The 20886-nt window shown below is 35.9% G+C and overlaps 1 protein-coding gene across 5 annotated transcripts; it reads left to right on the forward strand.

Moving 5' to 3' along the window:
• Positions 1 to 1073: 1073 nt before the first annotated feature.
• On the forward strand, positions 1074 to 15504 carry LOC129568021 (aldo-keto reductase family 1 member B1-like). Of its 5 annotated transcripts, none has more exons than XM_055445521.1 (8): positions 4104 to 4255; positions 4615 to 4934; positions 10549 to 10905; positions 10977 to 11264; positions 11352 to 11540; positions 11614 to 13626; positions 13729 to 13830; positions 13900 to 15504. In XM_055445521.1, exons 3-8 carry the CDS (start codon positions 10737 to 10739, stop codon positions 15087 to 15089), a joined length of 3951 nt encoding a protein of 1316 aa, XP_055301496.1. In that variant the 5' UTR covers positions 4104 to 4255; positions 4615 to 4934; positions 10549 to 10736; the 3' UTR covers positions 15090 to 15504. The 5 variants fall into 5 exon arrangements, 4 of the variants coding, with proteins under 4 accessions (XP_055301497.1, XP_055301498.1, XP_055301496.1 ...); XM_055445520.1 differs by lacking the exons at positions 4104 to 4255; positions 4615 to 4934 and adding exons at positions 6524 to 6661; positions 9450 to 9600; XR_008687899.1 differs by lacking the exons at positions 10549 to 10905; positions 10977 to 11264; positions 11352 to 11540; ... (1 more) ...; positions 13729 to 13830; positions 13900 to 15504 and adding exons at positions 1074 to 1258; positions 2780 to 2861; positions 2933 to 2993; positions 3072 to 3555; positions 3672 to 3880 and having other exon boundaries at positions 4050 to 4255; positions 4615 to 4857.
• The last annotated feature ends 5382 nt before the right edge of the window (positions 15505 to 20886 follow it).

Here is a 20886-nt window from a genome sequence, read left to right on the forward strand (position 1 = left end):
GCAATCAAGTCTACACTATACACGGGTTTTCGGTCTCAATTTGATGTTTTCAGGGAAGAAAATAATGGGTGGTCCACTAATTAAATTTAAAGCCATTTTGATTGACTCACTAAAAAAAGTGTGAACATCAAAATTACTCCGGAATAATTTTAAATGATCGATATCATGGCTTGAGCTAACCAAAAAAATAAAACTCTACTTAAAAAATACGATTTTCGAACTTGTTTCGGGCTTTGGTTGAATTCACTTTCTTATAAAATGATTTTTTTCCACAAATTTGGTCTAAAATAGTCATTTTTCGAAATTTTCACCAAGAAATGACACATTTTTACGGGAAATAATTGAAATAGCGATTTTTCGAGGTCAAAACTGCTATTTGTCAAAAGTAATGAAGGATTGTTGGGTAAAAGCAATAAATTTCATCACTGTTGTCTCATATCAAAATCTAAAACGAAATTAGCCAAACTAGTAGCTAACACTGTTGTATTGCAATCCTGTCATGAAGAAATTCTCATTGAACTTTTGGTTAAACATTAAGCGGAATGAAAGTAAAATTGCTGTGGTGCGGAAAAGTTTGGACTAACTGGTAAGTATGTAAATCGTTTTATTTCAATTTTGGAAACAACTTTTTAGCCACGCAGTTGTTCAATGCGTTCATGTAATCGAAATGTTCTTCAGCACAAGTCTCTTCAGTTTTTATTTGAGAATTAACTCGGTCATTGCATGTTTACAATTTTTCGTAGCTTTTTGTGGATTGGAAACATCGTCTTGAGTTTTGACGCTTGGAATTTGTGCAGCTTTGAAAAAAAAAAAATTTCTCATCAATAATTTTCTTCATGTGGAAGTACATCAAAATTTGAATTAGAAATATCGATTGCAATCATTCAAACGTTATCCACATATAAATTGATGGCCCCATAAAATATTAAGCGATAACATTGATTTGAAGGGGAAATGCAATGCAAGTGTCATGAATCGCAGAAACACGATCTACTACAACACCGCTATAACTCATTTCCCCTCATTGTGACGTTACTATGTATCTGTGTTTGACGTATAATAGACTTGCTGAGATAAACCCAATTTAGTCTACATGCGCCATTCGCAGAGTACAGTATTCCGTGAATATTTGTGCACATTTTTCCAGTCAGTAATTTTCCATAAAACAACATCAGAGCTAACAATGGCATCACCAGTACCAAACATTACTTTGAACAATGGTCTATCCATTCCTCAACTGGGTTTGGGCACATGGAACGTAAGTATTGAAATAAATTAAATCAAATTGAAAAATCATTCCAATTTAAATGGGGTAGCAACACAATAATTTTAACACATGAGTGGTACCAGTTTGATTGGATTTGCTGGGAAACGACACCGCCGGATGTATATTTGAACAATATTTCAATCATATGCATTGAATTGGTTTTCAAGTTTCAACTGGTTGTTTATTTGGACAATCATGCGCGTCATCGTTCGAACGTTCTGGAAACTATACCTTGATTATTGTAAAATAGCTCACGAGAGCAGTCTTCAGAGCATTGCAATGTTACACAGTAACGCTACATTCCAACAATTGATTATATGATGTGAAAATAAAAGAATTGGATGGATGGCAATGAGTGAATTTTGTCACCTGTTTCGAACTAGAACGATGCTCGGTGCAAATTGAACGATATTCGTCACTTGTCATACATATTTTACATAACCTTAAGATTAGCATTGCAATGTTATTTCGTTGAATTTTTCATGAGAGCAAATATGTACGGCGAATCAAACGAAAATCGCTGTTTTCGCTTCAATTACAATAATTGAATGTCAATTTTCTTCGTGTTTGCCAACGCTTTCCTCGGAAGAGAATGTAATGCACGGTTTCCGTAGTCTTTTTTTTAGTTTTGTGTTTGCTTCATATTTCGCTATCGCTGCGTACGTAACTTTTGATTAAGTAATGTTCAATGGTTGATAAAGCGAATAGGCCAAAAGGTCGTTGCGGGGTAAAAAAAAACTATTTGCTTGAAATTTAATGACAAGATAATTATGATTTAGAAGTTGTTGTTTCGACAAACTTATTATCTCCATCTACCCAGTTTGAGCCCAATCATATGGAATTATACCAGTTTCAATAAATGATCAGAATTTTCGATAACCATGACCTTAGTTACAAGATACCCACTTTAATTCTACCGTTATAAAACTTTAAATATGCTGCTCTAACGAAAGTATATGCACAACAGATTGAGAACCGGTTGAACTTCGAACGGTGTCTTCCGAATCATTTGCATGTGCATCATGTCGTTGGATACGCTAAGAATTCTTTTCGTTCGCATAAATAAATCAATTTAGACTCTCTGGAAATAGTCGGATTCATAACATTTCGACATTGTCGTTCTCGATATTTTCAACTTATGACAAAAATCAATATTGTGAATTACGTGTGCAACTTTACAATTTTATTGAACCAATTGAACTCTAGACAACGGCTTTTAATCAAGTACACGTGAATTTAATGCGCTAGTAATAATCTGTGAATATTTTTGAATTGAACTTGTGACGAAAAAAATGTGTCTTACGATAATGACTTCGCAATTTTTTTTGATTGCACAATGCACTCGTCATTCCATCAACAAACATTAACATCCCGGCTTATCAATCATTTATTGTTGCTGCCAGCAAATCGTATGAGATACATTGTCACTTGCATGTAATATCTTATCGTTTCTAGAAATAATAAGAAAAACACTTTTGATAATTTTTTCCAATTTATTTGCTGTTTCCGCAGTCGCCACCCGGTGAAGTTTCGCAAGCTGTTAAGGACGCCATCGACATTGGATACAGACATATCGATTGCGCTTACGTCTATGGTAACGTTTTCTTCTAATTTCATTAATTTGAAATGATTAATTTTTATTTGTTTATTAATTGGATTTATTAGGCAATGAAGCCGAAGTTGGAGAAGGCATCAGCGCAAAAATCAGCGAAGGCGTTGTCAAGAGGTTTACAATTTCTACTTTCCCACAACAGGTCAATCAACTTAACAAATTGCTAATTGAGTTTTTTTTTTCTCTTTCCAGAGAGGACTTGTTCATTACCAGCAAATTGTGGAACACATTCCATCGTCCAGACTTGGTTGTTCCGGCTCTCAAGAAAACATTGGAAAACTTGAAAACACCCTACCTCGATCTGTACTTGATTCATTGGCCGTTTGCCTACAAGGAAGAAGGTGACCTTTTCCCAAAGGACGAGAACGACAAGCTCCAATTTTCCGACGTAGACTTCGTTGATACCTGGAAGGCCATGGAAGAAGCCGTCGACTTGGGTTTGGTTAAAAGCATTGGAATTTCCAACTTCAATGTCGCCCAAACCAAACGCTTGCTAGAGTCATGCCGCATCAAACCGGTCACCAACCAGGTCGAATGTCACCCGTATTTGACGCAAATCCCTTTGAGCACGTTCTTGAAGAGCGTTGATATTGTTTTGACTGCATACAGCCCATTGGGATCACCAGCTCGCCCATGGGTTACGAAAGACGATCCAGTTTTGCTTGAAGATCCTAAGGTAAGAAGAAGTGATTATTTAATTGATTCAAATATTTAAATATTTCGTTTCAATTCGAAACCAATCGCCCAATTGAAAGAGAGAAAATAAATCACACGAATTGTATTTTTTGTCAGATTCTCGCCATCGCTGCCAAGTACAACAAGAATGCTGCCCAAATTTTGATCCGCTATCAACTCCAACGTGGTCATGTGGTCATCCCGAAGTCAGTCACCAAGGGTCGCATTGCAAGCAACTTCAATGTTTTCGACTTCGAATTGACCCAAGGCGATATTGATGAAATCAATACGTTCGAATGCAACGGTCGTATTTGTCCGATGGCTGGGTAAGAAACCATTTAATTTTCTACACGTTTTACTTCACTTGTATTTTTTCCACTTAGATATTGTATTTACAATTTATTTGTCTAATATATTTGAAGCGTAACTTTGTAAGCGACAGCTTTCACTAAAGAAAATGCACAAAATTTTAAAAAATAAAAATTTTTTGACCAGGGGAGCGATTGATTCAACAGCCCATCGTGATTATCCTTTCCATGATGAATTCTAATTCACCTGTAACGGGCTAATCTAATTCAAAAACCAAACAGCAAAACCAAACCAAAATAAAAAAAACAAACAAATTTCATATCAAAACCATATAACTATTGGTTAAATCTCAATACAAAAAAAAATGAGCATTTGAACACGTATTCTATTAGGTAAATTGGAGTGTGTTTTGTTGTGATGTAGTTGTGTAGTCTTTCTTTTGTAGTCTCTTTTCTATCAAAAATTGAAGCAAATTTTTTTGCATTTCCTGTTCTTTTTTTCACATTCTTATTTGTATTCCAATCCCTTACGTTCTTCCACTTGTTATGCAATAATAATTTTTCTTTGTTTTTCCCACTAAGTTTTGTTGTGTGTTGCCGTAGCAAATTATGATAATGGGTTTGAAATTGTTTTGGTTATGTTGCTAATATTGAACAATTTACTAAGCAATTTGTTTGAGTGCATGCTTGCTTGCTTTACTTTGGGTGAAGTTCAGAAATAATTTGTTTTCTTTTTCTCTCTCTATTTGCAGCGCACTTGGTCACCCATTCCACCCATTTGAAAAAGATGAGTTCTAATGCACCAAATACGAACCAGATTGTTCTTAGAACAAATTCCTACAAATATTTTCATGTACCAACCAAATTTAGAATTACATACACAGCCTCACGTATTTGATGTTGTATGTTGTTTGATCGTGGAACGTTCATGAATACCTCAACATCATTTCACGTGAGATAATAATTTGATGCTATGAATAAATCAGAAAAACCAATAGCTTGTGTCTATTTTGTTTGGTTCATTCAAATTTCACAGCGGTTTGTCAGTTCATGGCATAATATTGCTTAAAAGGTAAGTTTTGAGCAATTTTCGGTTGGTCCATAAAACAGAAAACCGAAACCGAACACGTAATTTTGATGAAATAACGGCACTTTGGGTAAACCAACAAGAAAGAACAATCAACGTTGGCCAATGTGTTTAACCACATCATTTGCCTTCAGTGAATTGAACGAAAAAAGCAAATTCAATTGGGTGTTCTATTTTCCGATTGTATCGGTATAATTGAATGAGTTGTGCCATTGTATCACACAAACTTGTGTAGAATGAAGCGAAATCGCGTTGACGACACAAGTTCACGATTAAGAGAAAAAGCAACAGCAACAATAACAAAAACAACAACAACAGCAACAATAATAATGACTGAAAACAATCCGGAAACCGTAATCACAGTAAAGCAAATTGCCATCCCGTACAATTGGAATGAAAAAATGTAATTGATAAACTAAGAGTCTGTTTCCACATGCGAAACCTGTTAAAAGTGGAACAAAGTCAAGAACATATGCAAACAGAACCAAACGGATCATGTGTATGATGCGGAGGATGTTTCATATATAAACATATAGCGATATGAGTTGCTTATTTCTCTCTCTCAGCCAACGATCATCTTGTCGCACAGCATCGACGTTCTTACGAACGTATGTATGTTGTTCACGTGTTTCCCATATCTTTCTGTTTCGCATCATTTAACGGTTTTTCGCCATCTCGATCGAAAAAAAAACATAAATTGAATATTTTGTAGCTTTTGGCATTGCTTAATAAATCTCGACGATGAAACCAAGCCAAAAACAAGCCGCTCCAACGAAAATTTACTTTGGATGGAATATTTAGGTGACAAGAGAGATTTTGTTAGAAACGGCACGGCGCATGTATGTTCTTGCGCAATGTTTTTGTATTCTTTGAACGGAAAGACAAAAAACGTAAATCCATTGGGAAAACCACAATGTGAATTTAAATGAAATGTTCAGCCGCAGCATGAATTTTGCGTATTCTTTCATGTTTCCTACTTTCTATGCCTTACCATTCAGCTTGAATGGTTTGTTGGTCTATTTGGCTGAACATTTCTTACTCTATGGTAATATCGAGAATTGCTGCAGAACCACCGTACGGCCATATTCCTACATGCATCTATTCAATTTCGCGTGCGAAATGACAACGACATTTGACCATCGAGTAAGTCTAATGTTAAATGCAACACAAATGACTTCTTCGAGAAGCGAACAAATGCTGATCTCTCTCGTACGGCAAAAAAGATGATTCCTATGTATTAATGAGCATGTGGAAAGAAACAAAAAGACAAATAGTTAACATCAACGCACGTCGATTTGTTGGCTTTATTTTCCTCTTTGCTTCGTTTTTTTTTTTCTTTTTTTCGTATAAAAATATTAGCTACATAAAGAATAATAATAAGCGACAGAAAAAAAAAAATAAAACTGCACGCATACACACGGTCGTCGTCGTCGTCTTCTTTGGCTGTGTATACAACACTGAAAGTCGGCTGAAGCTGAAGTGGAAGTGGTATGCTGAGTATAGAACTTTGAATCTCGTCATTTCTTTACACCGTTTAACCAAATACAAGAACTCTTCAGCTTAACTGAATTTAGTCGATTGATATCTGCAGACGCAAACGGACGGTCTACCACGCGCCGCGAAACTCAACAGTTGTAAGAAAAAATAAAGAAGAGCAGGCGTTTTTCGTAACAACGTTTTTTTATCGTTAATTTAAATCGAAAATAAAAATGGTGAGTTTCAGTGATTGTTCTGATTTTTTCGAAGAGATTTCGAATGTGAAACCCAATCTCAAGAGGTGTTGCGATTTAAGTGGTACAAAAAAATAATTTAGATGTATTAATTTTGGAATATAGATCTTCAGTGAAGATTCTTCACTTAAAAATTCAGCGATGAATATGATTTAAAAAAAGAAATATGTTTGAATAATTGGCTCTTTGCTTCCATGTCGATCGGTCGAAGTAAAGAATATTTACAACGAAAAAAACAAAAAAGACTTCTTCATTCGAAAAACAAATTCGGCGAGCAGAATTTGTAGAACAGAAATACATAAATTGCTTAATCGTAAACATAATGTGAATCGGCTTAAAATCGACAAATCAAAGTTGCGTAAAGAATGTGATCAATTAAGAATTCATTCATCGTTCAAACCAAATGTGTCATTGACATCGACAAAATTTGCGTACATGTTCTTACATAACACCTCATAATTATTCGGAAAGTCAGAAGAAAGCCATCGTCTTCATTATGAAAATCCGAAAAAACCCGTTACCTTTACCTCGTCGATTGAAATTCGATTATGCGCTATAAAATTTCAATAGTTCAATGTCCAATGAGTTGAGACCGAACCAATGTCCAGCACCGTGCGACTGAGCCAATGTTCACAATGTTGAGAGACTGCGAGCTGTGAAGCGAATTGGATTTAATCTCCAGCTGATAATTTGGTGTTAAGTTAACACTGTTACCCATTTCCACAGGAACATAAGTAGATTTTATGCATAAGTAGTTTACGTTTGCATAAGTAGATTTTATGTAAACTTAAACGTGCACATCTAATTAACAAGAGCTAACGAGTTATAAAATATTCGCAAAGTTATTGGATCGAAAAGTCACTGACTTTGAGCTGATCCCTTTAATTGCATGTGATGATTCTTTAGAAATAAAAGATTATTCATTCCATGCGATGAAAGAATGAAAATATACCTACCATACGCAAGATTTAAACAATTGTGCACCATTTTAATTACACGTTTTTAAGAGCAATAACAACAGTTTCATTCTATCAAATGGAAGGAAAAAAAATAATCGTCTTTCACGGTGTAGTCCAAAATGTTAACCGGATTTCGATGCGAATGCTATTTGTTTCATTTAATTTGAGTGAATTTTCATTTTCTGTCTACAAATAAATTATGTTTTGTCGGCAACACTATAATTTAAGCCAAGCACAACAAAAGGAAGAGAACAAAACAAAAAGTGAAACCGAACACAGGAGAAATAGCATGAAAACAATTTCTGTATAAATTTCATCACACATTTGCTTAGATATAAATGAGTTAATGGCCTCTAATGATGATGATTCGTTTAGAATCACAATTCAACCTCTTTCATCGTTGTCTTTGGAATCGGTTCAAAAGTGGAGTGAGAATTTAATGTGAACACGACTTTGTAAAGTTTTTCTTCATCATTCAGTGATATTCGAAAAGAAATTATGTTTTTTTTTTCATTTTTCTTCATCTCACCTCAAGAGTGTGAGAGCAATGATGACAAAAATGTACACTTCAAAGGAATTTTAAATCAGAGAAAAGCCCGAGAGATTAAAATGGGATTTTTTGTTTTGTTTCAATTGGCAGTTTTTTTTCTTCTAAATGCGTCAAACAACATACAAAATAATAATTGCTTCTTTAATTGCACTGGATCTCATAATTTATGTGCAATTTAATAAGCAAAAAAAAACGCAAAGAAAACCTAGTGGAATGGAATGAACATCTTCTTCAGCTGGTAGAAATCGTTCTGAGCGCAAAACAACCTGTACAATAAATAAAACAACGACGATTGTTCAACAGTGCGGAACCGCTTTGATTCTTATACTTACGCTTTGTGAAGAAAACAAGAATTTTCACTTATCACACTTCGTTTGCGTAGAAAAAAAAACGTGTTGTGTGCCGCTGTTGCGGCTGTATGAGGGGCCTCGTGCAAAACAAGTGATTTTCTATTCGCTTGAATCACACATCACACAAACAAGCGGTCGTTTCATCTGAGTCTCACTATAATTGCTCGTCGCTGAGCTGAGACGAATCCGATGAACCTAGAAAAAAGAGCTTAAGATTGACACATGAAACTTAAATTGCTGTACGTGTTACAAGAGCGTCGTAGTTTGTTGACACATAACAGCATCTTCCCCCCCCCCTCCCCATCCATTTAGAATGATTATCGCTGTGGTGCAAAAAGAACTCTCTTTTTTCACGATATTTTTTTAGCCTAATTGATGGCTCAAAGTGGTTTTTTGGTAAACAATTAAATGAATCCAAATGAGGTAAAAGTGACACCGACTTAATTTGATCAGATTAAAACGCTCGGTTGGGGGTTAGTTGAAGAAAAAAACACAACAGTGAATGAGCACAGAAATCGTCGAGCACGTTTAGTAATGTTCACCGAAGAATATTCTTTAGACAGTGAAAACAGAAACAAAAACGAAATACAAAAAGAAGATAAATGTTCACTTTTTCGAGAACAATACAATTAAACGGAAAAAGAACAAGCCAAAAGAAAAGAGAAGCCGATGGAATGCTATTTTTATTGTTGTGGCTCCATATCAGCATATTCATCGCCTGCAAACAGAAACATCAACGATTTCTCATTTCATCGAAATGAAATGTGAGCAATGCGGCAAAAAATGTTCTAAAAACCACGCGCGAGACTGTTTCTCTTTTTTCTGCATTTCTCTTTGAAAGAGAAGATCTTAGGATGGTGTAAATAAAAATAATTAATTTTATCCAAATCTTTCTTTTCCCGAATTCTAAGCTGAATCATTGTGTTTGAATGGCAGAAGATACCATCAAAAGAAAAATTCAGTCAGCAAATATGGATTTGATGTTCAGCATATTCGCAGCATTTTTTATCGTGCAATGGCAGCCGACAAATGGATATAGTCTAACAAATGCAACAGATTCGGGTGAGTTTGAAAGTTTTTTTTGCAATCAAAATTTCTGCTGCACATTCTTGTTTGCAAAACGTTCATAAAAATGGCAATTTATCTGCTCGAAAAGAGAAAAATAGAGCCAAAACCGTTACGTGCCACACCATAAACGCGATAATACTGGTAGAATTCTATTCATTGCTCTTAAGTGAGTGACCGTGTTTTCAGCCCACGTAGAATTATTCTGTATTGTATGAATGCGTCAAACGATAACTTTCGAATTTGTGCTTTCCATTGTCAATTAAAATGTGAAATGGGAACACACAGTTTTGCAAAACACACATTGTTGATATACGTATGAATTCACTACTTTGACACGTGCAGAATAAAAAAAAACGCTCACCAACATTAATGAAATTAAACTCGGCATTATTATTACCATTGATTGAAGCTCAATTCATATACACACTACAATTACTATGGCAGTTATGCATTGTGAAACTAGATGATCAAGGTTGTGGTGACTTAATTCCATACTCCAGATTAGTTATCGGTTTGCATTTATACTGGTATGCAAACACACTGGTTTAATGCACTTTGTTTCCTCTTCGCTTCTGTCGTGTGTTTTTTTGTTGTTCTTCTACGTGTTACGGTTGCATATGAGCCATGCCCATATGAGCCACGGGTCTCATGTACCGGAGGCTTTCTTTCCTCGCAATAAATCTAACTGGATTATTAACTCATATGCAGCATATTCTTGTGTACATATTCTGTTGCGGTGTTTCATGCTGTGATGCAGCACAAAATGAATGTGTGTAGTACAAAACCGTGTGTAGTCAGACCATTGGCGCTCGGTTCTCCGTTTCTTGAATAGCCTACTTTTCGATTCGATCACAATACCGTTTAGATCAAGTGATGCAACTTACTACTATTTTTTTCTCCTCTTCTTCTTCTCTTCCTTTTCTGTTTATTTTCTCTGTACAGTTTTGGGATGTTCTCACAACAATACGCGATTTGCCAATGGATCGTTTGTGCCAACAGTAGAGCCTTGTCTGAACTGTAAATGCATAAATGCAAACTTAATATGCGCTTTGCGTGTGTGTCCTGATCAGGCGTTTCCGCCGCCCCGCGGCTGTGTGATCGTGCAAAAAAAGAACTCGTGTTGCCCATACATGACATGCTCAAAACTCCATACGGTTTACAAAGATCAAGAGAAAAAGGTCGTTACACACGATCGCAAATGGTACGAACAAAATATTCGGAATCGAATATTCAGCCAGAATGCGCTGCAACGACGGATTGAGGACTCAGACGCAGAGCAGCAATTGAGCAATGGAAAAAGTATGTTTTTGTTTGTTCATTTTCATCGATTTATCCAAGTGAAACCGATAATTTTACCGACTCAATTACAGTGTGCGTGGTCAATGGGACCGTTTATCGAAGTGGTTCAGCAATGACGAGTTCATCATTGTGTACTTACTGCTACTGCATCGAAGGCAAACAGAAGTGTATCCAACCGAAATGCACTCTTCCAGCCAAAGGCTGTGAACCAATTTTAATCGATTCGTCTTGCTGCCCAGTCCGGTATGATTGCACTGAAAACAAAATCATCAAAGCCAGATATAACACAAAATATAATCGGCGACGAAACGATAACAAGCATTACCTGCGAATGACATCGAGAATGCAGAGAAGTCGAGGTGGGTGGTATTCGGTTCCCAAAACAAATCGTTACTTAATGTTTAACAAATAAATTTCCAAAAAATTATATACGTTTATGTTGACAGGTTGTTTGTTTAATTCCACATTCTATCCGGAGGGCCATAAACTGCCAGCAAACCAAACGAACCCGTGTGAAATTTGCTTTTGCATTGGCGGCAGTAAACGATGCGCACCAAAGAAATGTGCTCCGATGATAAGAAACTGCAGACCAATCATTCCGGATGGCCAATGTTGCCCGTCCAGCTACGATTGCAGTAAGTTTTTATTTTGTTCTTCTCGCCTGCTTCGACGGAAATATAAATAATAATTCGTATTCTCGATTCTCAGAAACGGTTTCAGATCACAAGACTGCTCGGGGTTTTATATCGCGACAGTATTCGGATTTGTTTTCGTTGTTTTTCGGTGATGAAGATAAAGAGAATTCAACAGCATCATGGGATTATGAGACTGAAACCGAGTCGATAAGTGCCGAGCTGAATGCAACGAATGAAAAAGGCCTGCTCGACGTAATAAAAGACAGCTTGAATTATGTCGACGGGAACAAACAGACGGCAGAACAGCAAACAAATGTTCCTAACCAAATAGTTCAGTCGATAGCAAATTTACCAAGCTACAATGTTAGCGACGGTGATGACGGCAACGGCGGTGGGGACGATGATGATGATGACGATGAAGAAATAAGTCTGCTGGACTTTTTCTTAAAAGGTGAGAGTGAGTTCACCTCAACAACAACTAAGCCGTTTGTGTTCAATGTGACTGGGAAACCACTACTTAATGGCATGACGAACAGTCCGATGCAAATTCAACCCATCTTACCAGACAATATGAAGAATGATTCCATTAGATTCTCAATGTTGCCCATGTCTCTGTATAATATGGTGAAAGATGATGGTACTGTGATGTTTGATGGTGAAAAGGCAAATCAATCACAACAAATTGTATCTTCGCATCCATTAGGAGTGTCTAATTCCAAACACGCAATCAAAGAGATCGAAAGTGACGTATCACCAATTAAAAGCCACGTAATCCACGCGCCAACAATTAGCAGTGATGTGAAAACGACAACACATTCATTTGTTTCAGTAACAAAGCCTAGCACCAGCACTCAAACGTCGACCTCTGCACCAAAAGCAAAGCCACACAATGATTTAAATGTACGTGTTTCCAATGAAACCGCAAAAATAAATAAAACAGAAAGTGTCAGTGTGAAAAGTGCGGTGAATAAAACGGAAAGCAGTCGGATCGAGACGACGACAGAGCAAAAAATCTCAGTTACAACTACTCCAAAATCGAAGCCAACCAAATCTTCGGTAAATCAAAATATGACGAAATCCACTGGTTTAACAACCAAAAGGATTATTACAACATCGACCATCAAGCCCACCGTTAAAGTGACATCAACTACACCAAAAATCGATGCAACCACCGTAAAAACAGCTATTAAAACCACAGTTAAAACGACGGCCAAAACAACGACAAAACCAACGACTACTAAAGCACCACTAATAGAGAGCACCACAGCTTCGATGCAACCACTAACAACCAAAAGCACGACAATTCCGAAAATTACCGCCGTTCAAATCAATTCGAATCCATCGATACTCGAAACGGATGTCAGTTATGACTACAGTGAACCTACTCTGCCTCCAAGTCTTCCGAATTTGAAAATTATACCATTTTTGCCGACTGATGCCGTTAAAAATATAATCCATCGAAATGATGGCTATAAATCAAATTACAATTACTATCAATCCAGTTCGAATCACTATGCCGGCCCCGAAACACATGTGGAAAACACGGCATATTCACCGTTCAACGTTAAGCCAAATATTGAAAAATATCCTACATACACAGTAGCAGATGACCGCATCGATTATGATAGCTATAAAATGCCGGCTGAAAATGTGGATGGGTTGGATTATATAAATGTATACTCAAACGGTGGTAATATGATTCAACCAACGTCGTTCCAATTAAGTGTCAATTCAAAACTTGACTACGGAACCACAGATCAGAAAGTGGTTCCATCGAAAATTCCACCGATAGTGAACAAGAATTTGACAGTGAAACCGCCGCTGCCTCCGTTTGAACCCGAGCATGAATATCATCTGTATAATCCACCACCGAAGCCGCAGCTTGAGTTGGGCAATGGCTATAATGAGTACAGTGTTAATGGACCTATTTCGAATGATCCGTTCCCATCCGAACATAATTATAATGTTCCACATTTTGTGACAATGCCACCGTTGAAAGAACCACAACACAGACCGGTAGCCAATAAGGATACAGTATTTAGTTATGGTGGTAAAAACAAATTCATTCCACCGGCAAAAACAGAAGGTATGTCGAACACCATATGGAAATATGTGAAAAATCTAAAAATGTCTCGTATTTTTTAAATTATGATCCAATGTTGTTTCAATTTGACTCATCTATTTGAAGGTGGTTTTGTGCCGAAGCGAACGAATGGAGAGAATTACATTCCTTTGCATGGATCTAATTATTATGCTGACAGCAAAGAAGACGAAACTAACTCATTGAAAAGTAATTTTTCCAAAAACAGATCATGAGATGTGAACTAAAAAAATTAATTTAAATTTTATTGCTAACCAGATTCGTCGGATACACCAACAGATAAAGTGCAGCCGAATGAAAGTGAAGAAAAAACAAAAACAGAGGAATCAAACCAAACCACATCGAATTTGGATAAATACATAATATCAATAACGACAGAAAAGGACTTCAAAATCCCATCACTCGAGGAGTATAACGACGCTTTCTTGGGTGTTGACATTCTTGGGCCATATAAAAAGCAGTCGGAGGAATATGAAGTGGCCAGCGACAATGACCAAAATACTGCGAATGCTCAGCTTGTTGATCATAACATTTCCTTCAATAGTCTTTACGGCGTGCTATTTTCAGATGAAGAACACGTACACACACCTTCGACTGCATTAACCGCTTCCAAATCTTCGAATACTACAAGCACCACTACCACTAAATCCACCACTTCGACTTCAACACCAAAGCCTCCTTCGAAAAATTTAACAGATAACGCCATCCCTTTAAAATTGATAACAATTATAAACAACACGAAGAAGGAGAATCCAACAAAAGTTGAAATACCGCAACGGAAAAATAACAAAATCATCGATCCGACTGATGAACCATTGGTAGAGAATTTGCCGACAACTGAATTGCCCTCATCCACCACAAGTGAACCGGAGAGTAGTGAAAATTTGGCGATACTTCGCGATGTGTTCTTTTCAAGCCTAAATCGGGCACCAATCGTCAGTAGTGATATTTCTGAAGACTTACTCCATAAATCTCCTATATTCCTGTCCCGTCCAATAAACAAATTCGGCATCAGCACTGCTGGTTTTTCAAATCTAAATTCATTGGAATCAAAGCACAATTTCCAAACCAATCCAATTCGATCTGAACTCGATTTGATCATTCCTGAACTGAACAAAAATAAACACAACCACGATTTCAGTCATACCAACAATTTCAGTTCGGAAAATTATCAAGTGCTTCCCGCTGACGATACAAACATTTCAAATACCGAATCGTATGTAGTGAATCCAGTTGATGTGGACAAATTGAAGGAGCACCATTCGAATGGTGAAACCAAAATATATACACCTCCGCACAAAGATCCGGCAGGTCTGTTGAAATTGGCCGGTTGTAATATTTATGGTCGCATGTATCGCGTTGGACGGATTATTGCTGAGCTATCGAGCTCATGCCTCGAATGTAGATGTACAGAGGTTGGTGTGTCGTGTACGCCATTGAATTGTTAACAAGTGTATTCAACGAAGCCAAGTGATAGTGACAAAAAAAATTTAGCAATTTTTTTTATTCAAATTTATCTCACTAATACATAAAACTTGTGTGCCGAACGGATTATATTAATTTTAGTTTGGTAGAAGAAAAACAAATGCACGAAATTGTTTCGTTTGGTTTTAAATTTCCAGTGAATATCGTTGAGAGTTTTCGCATTAAGCAAAGTCAAAGATTTTATTTATGTTTAATGTTCATGTGCACTCTTTTTTTAATAGTGTATAATTTCAGATCTAATTTTAGCATCTTGACGAATTTTATTGCTATGGAATGAATATTAATATTCACAATAATTATTATGGTTTCTTTTCGTACAATTTTTGGTCATAATGTGACTAATTCTAAGAACTCAATCGATAAAAAATAATATAAAAATCGAAAAAGAAGATGATTGTTTCAATTTTTCTCGCAGAACTCAACTTTGGTTGGAAAATAATGGTTTTAGATCATTATTGCTTACTTTGTAATGAGTTTGATCGATTGTTTTTTTCTTTTCTTAAAAATAATTAGCCCTGTAAATAACCCAGCAATTCCGCCACCTAAACGAGGGAAAGTAGTGAAGCAAAGTAAACAATTTAGTAACAAGAAGAAGAATTAGAAGTCAATTGAAGGCAAGGCTTACTTACAGTCATGGACAAAATTGAGCGTACGCCTATAAATTTTGTGTTTTATTTTTTCCAGTAACTTTTCATCTCAAATGTAATATATCAATGGGAAGTACATGAAAAATGAATAACATTGGCAATTTTGAACATCAAAATTGGTCGGCCAATAGGCGGCTTATGGCCCTCGGTAAAAACGGCCAAAAATTCAACTTTTTCCTCAGCCGTTCGATTTAAAAAGTTTAAATGCAGTTTCGAAGGCCTTCAGGAGCAGATGCTTTTAAACGCTGAAAACTTTCTGTTTGGTTTCAATTTGGCCAAGTTATGGCCGTTGGAAAAATGGCCGATTTTTTTCGAAAAATTAAACCAAGCGTTTGATTGCGAAATGTCATATGTCGTTGGAAAGCCCATTTAATGAAGATAATTTTAATAGTATAAAACATAGAAATCGGTTACAATTTAACCAAGTTATAGGCGTACGAAAATTTTGGTCAACATTTTTTTGGGTTTTCCAACGGCCATAACTTGCCCAAATTGAAGCCGATCCGAAAGTGTTCAGCGTTTAAAAGTATCTGCTCCTGAAGGCCTTCAAAACTGCATTTAAACTTTTCAAATCGAACGGCTGGAGAAAAAGTTGAATTTTTGGCCGTTTTTACCGAGAGCCATAAGCCGCCTATTGGCCGGCCAATTTAGATGTTCAAAATTGCCAATAATATTGATTTTTTATGTACTTCCCATTGATATATTACATTTGAGATGAAAAGTTACTGAAAAAAATAAAACACAAAATTTATAGGCGTACGCTCAATTTTGTCCATGACTGTATGTGTACTTTTTGCATTGCACTGTATATGTCCATAGTATATGTCCATAAGAAATACACAGAGACAATGCAAAAAGATAGGCAGATTTGTTTACAAAAATAAACAAAACAAAAATCCCCATAACTAATGCATTGGCAATATAAAACTAAATGGCGAACATTTTACATTTCTTAAGAATACTATGTAAAGTGGCAATGCGTGGATATAGGCAGACTTGTTGACAAGGGTCAAACACTATGTGTGAGAATCGTTGAATGAACAAGCGCGCGTCGTTTCATAGCCAGAAACTTCAATGCTCTGGTTCTGAGAGTTCATTTTCGTAATCTCCGGCGCACATCATGTCATTTGTTTATTTTGTTTGTGTACCTCGCACTATTTCTTTGTCCAGATTTGAATATGAGTTCGTTGTGCTTTCGATCTGAAATACATTTGTCTGATTGTACCAGTGCCACACAATTGCACCGCACGTAGTGCATTTAATACTAATCACTGTGACCAATTAGCGGAGATTGTGGCAAACAGATCGGTTAAACATTGTGTCCAAACGGAACGGCTTTGTCTAATTGCAAGATAGCAATATCAAAGTCAATGGTCATCAAACTGCTTATATCAGAAAATTGATAATTCTCGTGTTTATGGACACGTATAATGTTTCGTCTGATGTCATCAACATTGGTACCACCCAAGCAAACTTCTGTATGCTGATGCATTTCGTGATTGTCAACTACTTCATGGGCGCAAGACCCTGAAACCAGCACATGTTTATCTGATATCAAAGAACCCGAACAAATGAAATTCATGGGATCCCCGTATGGTCCCCAAAACACTCCGACTGTCTACAGATTTTGATCGGGCTGTTGTTCGTTTTCGCCGAACTTTTGTTTATCCTGACCGCAAACTGGTAAAATTAAGGAAGAGAAATGGTTACAATATTGTCACAGATCCTATGCATTGTTACATCAGTTTCTACATGCTCTGTAGCTCAAATCTACAGAAAGGAACACATTTGAATCGATGCAATTGGCATCTACTTGATGTAATATTTTTCAAATCCGTACTACGCCGCCAATAAATTGTTTTCATGTCAGAATAAATCTAGAGAACATTGCTCTCAGAACAAATTCAATTATCAATTCATAATTACCACAATCACAGGAATTATTCTCAGCTGGGTAACAATTTACAGCGCTGACAACAGCCAACGAAATGAGCATTTGAATAATATTCATTTTGAACTGTTTAATTTTTAATCACCAAGAGAAATTCCACAAACTCATTTGAAACAAGTTTTATTTTGTATTTATTTAAATTATTTCCTTTTTTTGATTTTGTTATTTTTTCGAGAAGAACGGCATATGTCAATCCAAGCCACTGTATTTGCATAGTGTCGTCCATTTCATTTTTCTGAATTCATTTTGGTTTTACTTCAGTTGTTTTCAAAATATTACAATTCACACATACAAAAGGATAATTATCCTCGGAGGCAGCATACATATACTCACTATGTGTTGCACTTTGTGGCGCCGAACATTGAAAAGCTATTAAAGCAGATGTTATTCTCCAAAAATTGATGTTATGCATACGTGCATTGATTGGTTATTTGGCTTTGAATCCATGCCAAGAAATTGGCAAAACGCGTATAAACAATTGGCGTTCCATGTGAGAAACTGGATCTACGACCACTGAAAACAATAAAGAGTTAAAATTTTCCGCTATTAATTTCCTGAAAATATTTCCGATTTGATTGAAAATTTGTAACTAACAATGAGTATATTCCGACTAACTCCGTGCTGCCATATACGTTTTCACAGTTACAATAATTCCAAATATTTAATCAGAGAAATATATATCAAACTGAATGTTCGTCTCTGTGTGTGTATGTATGTAGCCAGTTATCTTTCCTTTTTTGATTCATGGATTTGTTGTTATGCGCGCTGTTTGATTTCTCGCGGCCTCAAGAAGGATCTTATAAATGCAGTTTTGATTTTCAAATGAAATTTTCAAAAGTTTGAAGAAAAAAAAAATTCATCGTTTTCCGATACAATGTACATTAATGTGGATTGATGGCAACGAACATTTAATGCGTATTATTGTAAAAGAGATTGAAAAAAAATGATAATTCGCATCAGGACAAACCATACATGAGTGAAATTTGTTTTGAAAGAAAGAAACTCAAAATGGGGAGAAGACACACGTAGATTTTCTTTATATAAAGTAGCTTGGAAGAGGTAATGGTTTAAGCTTGAAACACTGATTTAAGAGAAAATGTATTGTTTTCTTCAATGCAAGAAAGAATTATGCGGTGAAACAAAAAATTGCTCTGAATTCGAGTGAAAAATATAAATTAGATATATGTTTATTAAGAGAAAAATTAGAACGTTAAACGAATGGATGATGATGATGAGTGACTGGAAAATGAAAAAATTATTCGAATTAAAGATAGACGTTATTCAGATTTTTTATTTTTTCATTTGATACGCGAAGCGACCTAGCCCCGAAGCCGAGCGAAGCGAGACATAAAATTAATGGAAATGCCATTTTCTATTTCCGGAAGGAATACAATTTCTTTTAGCGAAGGCAATGCTTTCATAAGCAATTGTTTGTCCATAAGGATGTTCCAACACTCAATCGAATTTTTAAAAGTCAATTTTTCGATTGTTGGATGCTCATTAATAAACATGAAAAATGGTTTAGTTCCTCCGTCAAAATACCCATAAAAGGTAAAATCTTTCAGGTGCTCGCACAAAAATGGAATTTTTTTATTTCCAGACAGTACTAAATTCAAATGAAATTCTCTTACATTCGGTAAATGTATCACATTTTGGTCAGAATATGAATAGTTCATTTTTAAATGAAGAATTTCGATTGATTGAAAATATTGTTGCGCGAATGTTAATGGTGCGCTGCTCTCGCCGAGATTCAAACTCAAACTTCGTAATTGAGGATTACAACGCAAAGCAATCGAAAAGGCGCAATGTTCATGGTCATATGAAAGGTGTAAATAGTCAATTTCTAGATGTTCCAAATGCGGAAAATATTCCGATATGCATGATGTTCCACAACCGTACAGCTCAAGTTTTAGACGACGTGCTCTTGGAAACACCTTATTCAATCTATGCACTTGATAGGATCTTTTGAACTCAATCTCTTCAACGTTTATAAATGGTTTTGTTAGAAAATCTGTATATTCAAAGATTGTGCCCGCTGAAAGCTTGACTAGTGAATCGGCACAGTATTCGTTCATATAAGATAGAAGTAAGAAATGTCTTGGGTGGTGCTCCCATTTGCCTGTCATAAACGGATCGGATATTTTGGTGATCATGTGGCCAAAACATCGTAAAGTTTTCAAGCTCGTTTTGAAATCTTTGATTACTTTCACACTGTTTGGGTCTTGTTCAATTAGTCGGTTTGGGTTCACAGGAACAGGATTAACTTCAACGACTCTTTTTGAATATTTTCGCTGAAATGGCAAGTACGTACAATTTCGAAAATATTTGTTCACGTGGGCTACGTTAATTAGGTCCTCCAAATCCAAATACATGAATATGTGCTCGAGACATTCCTGAATCATATCAGTGATATGAGTTCCTTCGGTTGGATTTTCATTGTAGTATTCCATTTTTCTACGTTTGGATTGCTGACTGAGTTCACCGCACAGAAGTTTGTCTTCCTTTTCCACTTTAATTTGTCTCCTTCGAAATGGCTGTCCAGCAAATTTCTCAACAATCGTCTGGTTTATGTCGATTGTTCCATCGGGAAATATTATTCGATTTAAGAAAATGCCACAATTTCACTATATATTTATCTTAATGATCTTCTGCCGAGAGTCGATTTAAATGCAAAGGCTGAGTGTTTTACAAATTCAATCTGTATTCGTCAAAGGCGAGAATGCAACTGACTCGGTTTTCTCTTTCAAATTATCCAAGCTATTATTTCAAACATTTACACATCAACTAATTACCCGTAATTACCTTAACTGTCAAATATAGGACGTTATATGCTTGCACCTGACCACACCAAAAATGTGTATACACAGTCACTGAAAAAATTGGGATTAATTAATTATGATCCGAACATAAGGAAAATTACCAGAAAAATATCAAAAATGATCAGAAGAATATTCAAAATGATCAGAAACTTTTTTATTAATTTGATCAGAAAAATATCTAAAATGATCAGAAATCTTTTTTCAAAATTGATCAGAAAAAAAAGTACAATGATCAGAAGTATATTTAAAATTATCAGAAACTCTTTTCGTAACTTGATCAGAAAAATATAGAATTTATCAGAAATATATCGAAAATTAACAGAGAATTTTTCGAAATATGATC

The sequence above is a fragment of the Sitodiplosis mosellana genome, unplaced genomic scaffold, assembly GCF_009176505.1.
Source record: "Sitodiplosis mosellana isolate CC-2019 unplaced genomic scaffold, AAFC_SMos_1.0 Smas_scaffold_14, whole genome shotgun sequence".
Classification (NCBI taxonomy): Eukaryota; Metazoa; Arthropoda; class Insecta; order Diptera; family Cecidomyiidae; genus Sitodiplosis; species Sitodiplosis mosellana.

Excerpts from the sequence above, each read along its gene's own strand:
- LOC129568021 (XM_055445520.1), top strand. The coding sequence starts at position 9,468 with ATGGCAGAAGATACCATCAAAAGAAAAATTCAGTCAGCAAATATGGAT. Across the intron at positions 13,627-13,728 it reads TCCACCGGCAAAAACAGAAG|GTGGTTTTGTGCCGAAGCGA; the intron begins GTATGTCGAACA and ends ATCTATTTGAAG. Across the intron at positions 13,831-13,899 it reads CGAAACTAACTCATTGAAAA|ATTCGTCGGATACACCAACA; the intron begins GTAATTTTTCCA and ends ATTGCTAACCAG.